Source organism: Scyliorhinus torazame, chromosome 20, assembly GCF_047496885.1.
Source record: "Scyliorhinus torazame isolate Kashiwa2021f chromosome 20, sScyTor2.1, whole genome shotgun sequence".
In the NCBI taxonomy this organism is placed as follows: domain Eukaryota; kingdom Metazoa; phylum Chordata; class Chondrichthyes; order Carcharhiniformes; family Scyliorhinidae; genus Scyliorhinus; species Scyliorhinus torazame.
Window position 1 is genome coordinate 29,358,896 of NC_092726.1, and position 1,565 is coordinate 29,360,460.

The 1,565-nt window shown below is 71.8% G+C and overlaps 1 protein-coding gene across 1 annotated transcript in view; it reads right to left on the reverse strand.

The window, feature by feature from the left end:
- The window catches only part of snrnp27 (small nuclear ribonucleoprotein 27 (U4/U6.U5)), a 26,677-nt gene extending 25,396 nt beyond the window's left edge, over positions 1-1,281 (reverse strand). Inside the window, exon 1 of the mRNA XM_072486076.1 lies at positions 1,128-1,281. Within this exon, the coding sequence (XP_072342177.1) occupies positions 1,128-1,161 (34 nt within the window). The 5' untranslated portion in view covers positions 1,162-1,281. The remainder of the gene's footprint in view (positions 1-1,127) is intronic.
- Between the last annotated feature and the right edge of the window lie 284 nt (positions 1,282-1,565).

A 1,565-nucleotide genomic window follows, 5' to 3' on the forward strand; every position in this document is an offset into this window, starting at 1 on the left:
GGGGGGGGTGATGGGAGTGGGGGGGGGATGGGGGTGAGGTGAGGGGGGGGGGTGAGGGATGGGAGTGGGGGGGGGATGGGCTGTGTGTGTGGGGGGGGGGATGGGGGTGAGGGGGGGTGGGGGATGGGCTGTGTGGGGGGGGGGATGGGAGTGGGGGGGGGATGGGCTGTGTGTGTGGGGGGGGGGGATGGGGGTGAGGGGCGGTGGGGGGATGGGCTGTGTGTGGGGGGGGGATGGGGGTGAGGGATGGGCTGTGTGTGTGGGGGGGGGGATGGGGGTGAGGGGGGTGAGGGATGGGCTGTGTGTGGGGGGGGGATGGGAGTGGGGGGGGGATGGGGGTGAGGGGGGGTGAGGATGGGCTGTGTGTGGGGGGGGGGATGGGAGTGGGGGGGGGGTGGGCTGTGTGTGTGGGGGGGGGGATGGGGGTGAGGGGGGGTGGGGGATGGGCTGTGTGGGGGGGGGGATGGGAGTGGGGGGGGGGATGGGCTGTGTGTGTGGGGGGGGATGGGGGTGAGGGGCGGTGGGGGATGGGCTGTGTGTGGGGGGGGGATGGGGGTGAGGGATGGGCTGTGTGTGTGGGGGGGGGGATGGGGGTGAGGGGGGGATGGGCTGTGTGTGGGGGGGGGATGGGGGTGAGGGATGGGCTGTGTGTGGGGGGGGGGATTGGAGTGGGGTGAGGGATGGGCTGTGTGTGGGGGGGGGGATTGGAGTGGGGGGGGGGGATGGCTGTGTGTGGGGGGGGGGATTGGAGTGGGGGGGGGGATGGGCTGTGTGTGGGGGGGGGATGGGGGTGAGGGCGGTGGGGGGATGGGCTGTGTGTGTGTGTGTGGGGGGGGGGGGATGGGCTGTGTGTGGGGGGGGGATGGGGGTGAGGGGCGGTGGGGGATGGGCTGTGTGTGTGTGTGGGGGGGGGGGGATGGGCTGTGTGCGGGGGGGGGGGATGGGGGTGAGGGGCGGTGGGGGATGGGCTGTGTGTGGGGGGGGGGGGGGGGTCTCTCTCCCGCCGCCATTTTCCCTGCTCTCTCTCTCTCAGCCCCAATCCTCCGTCTGCTTCTCTCTCTTTGTGTTTCTCTCTCTTTTTTTTTTCTCTCTCTCTCTTTTCTTCTCTCTCTCTCTCTCACACTCACCTCTGCGGGGTGAGCGGCTCCTGCTCCGACCCATCGCTCGGAGCCTGAAGCACAAACACCTCCGGAAGCTTCCAGAAACTCCCAGAGTCTGATCAGCGGCGGCGGCGGTGCTGCAGCTCCCCTTGCCGGCCGGAGGCCAGACTGCAGCCCCGCCCCCGGGAGGCCCCGCCCCCCGGAGAGAGACCCCGCCCCCTGGAGAGAGACACCGCCCCCTGGAGAGACCCCACCCCCTGGAGAGAGACCCCGCCCCCTGGAGAGACCCCACCCCCTGGAGAGAGACCCCGCCCCCTGGAGAGACCCCACCCCCTGGAGAGAGACCCCGCCCCCTGGAGAGACCCCGCCCCCCGGAGAGAGACCCCGCCCCCTGGAGAGAGACACCCGCCCCCTGGAGAGACCCCACCCCCTGGAGAGAGACCCCGCCCCCTGGAGAGACCCCAC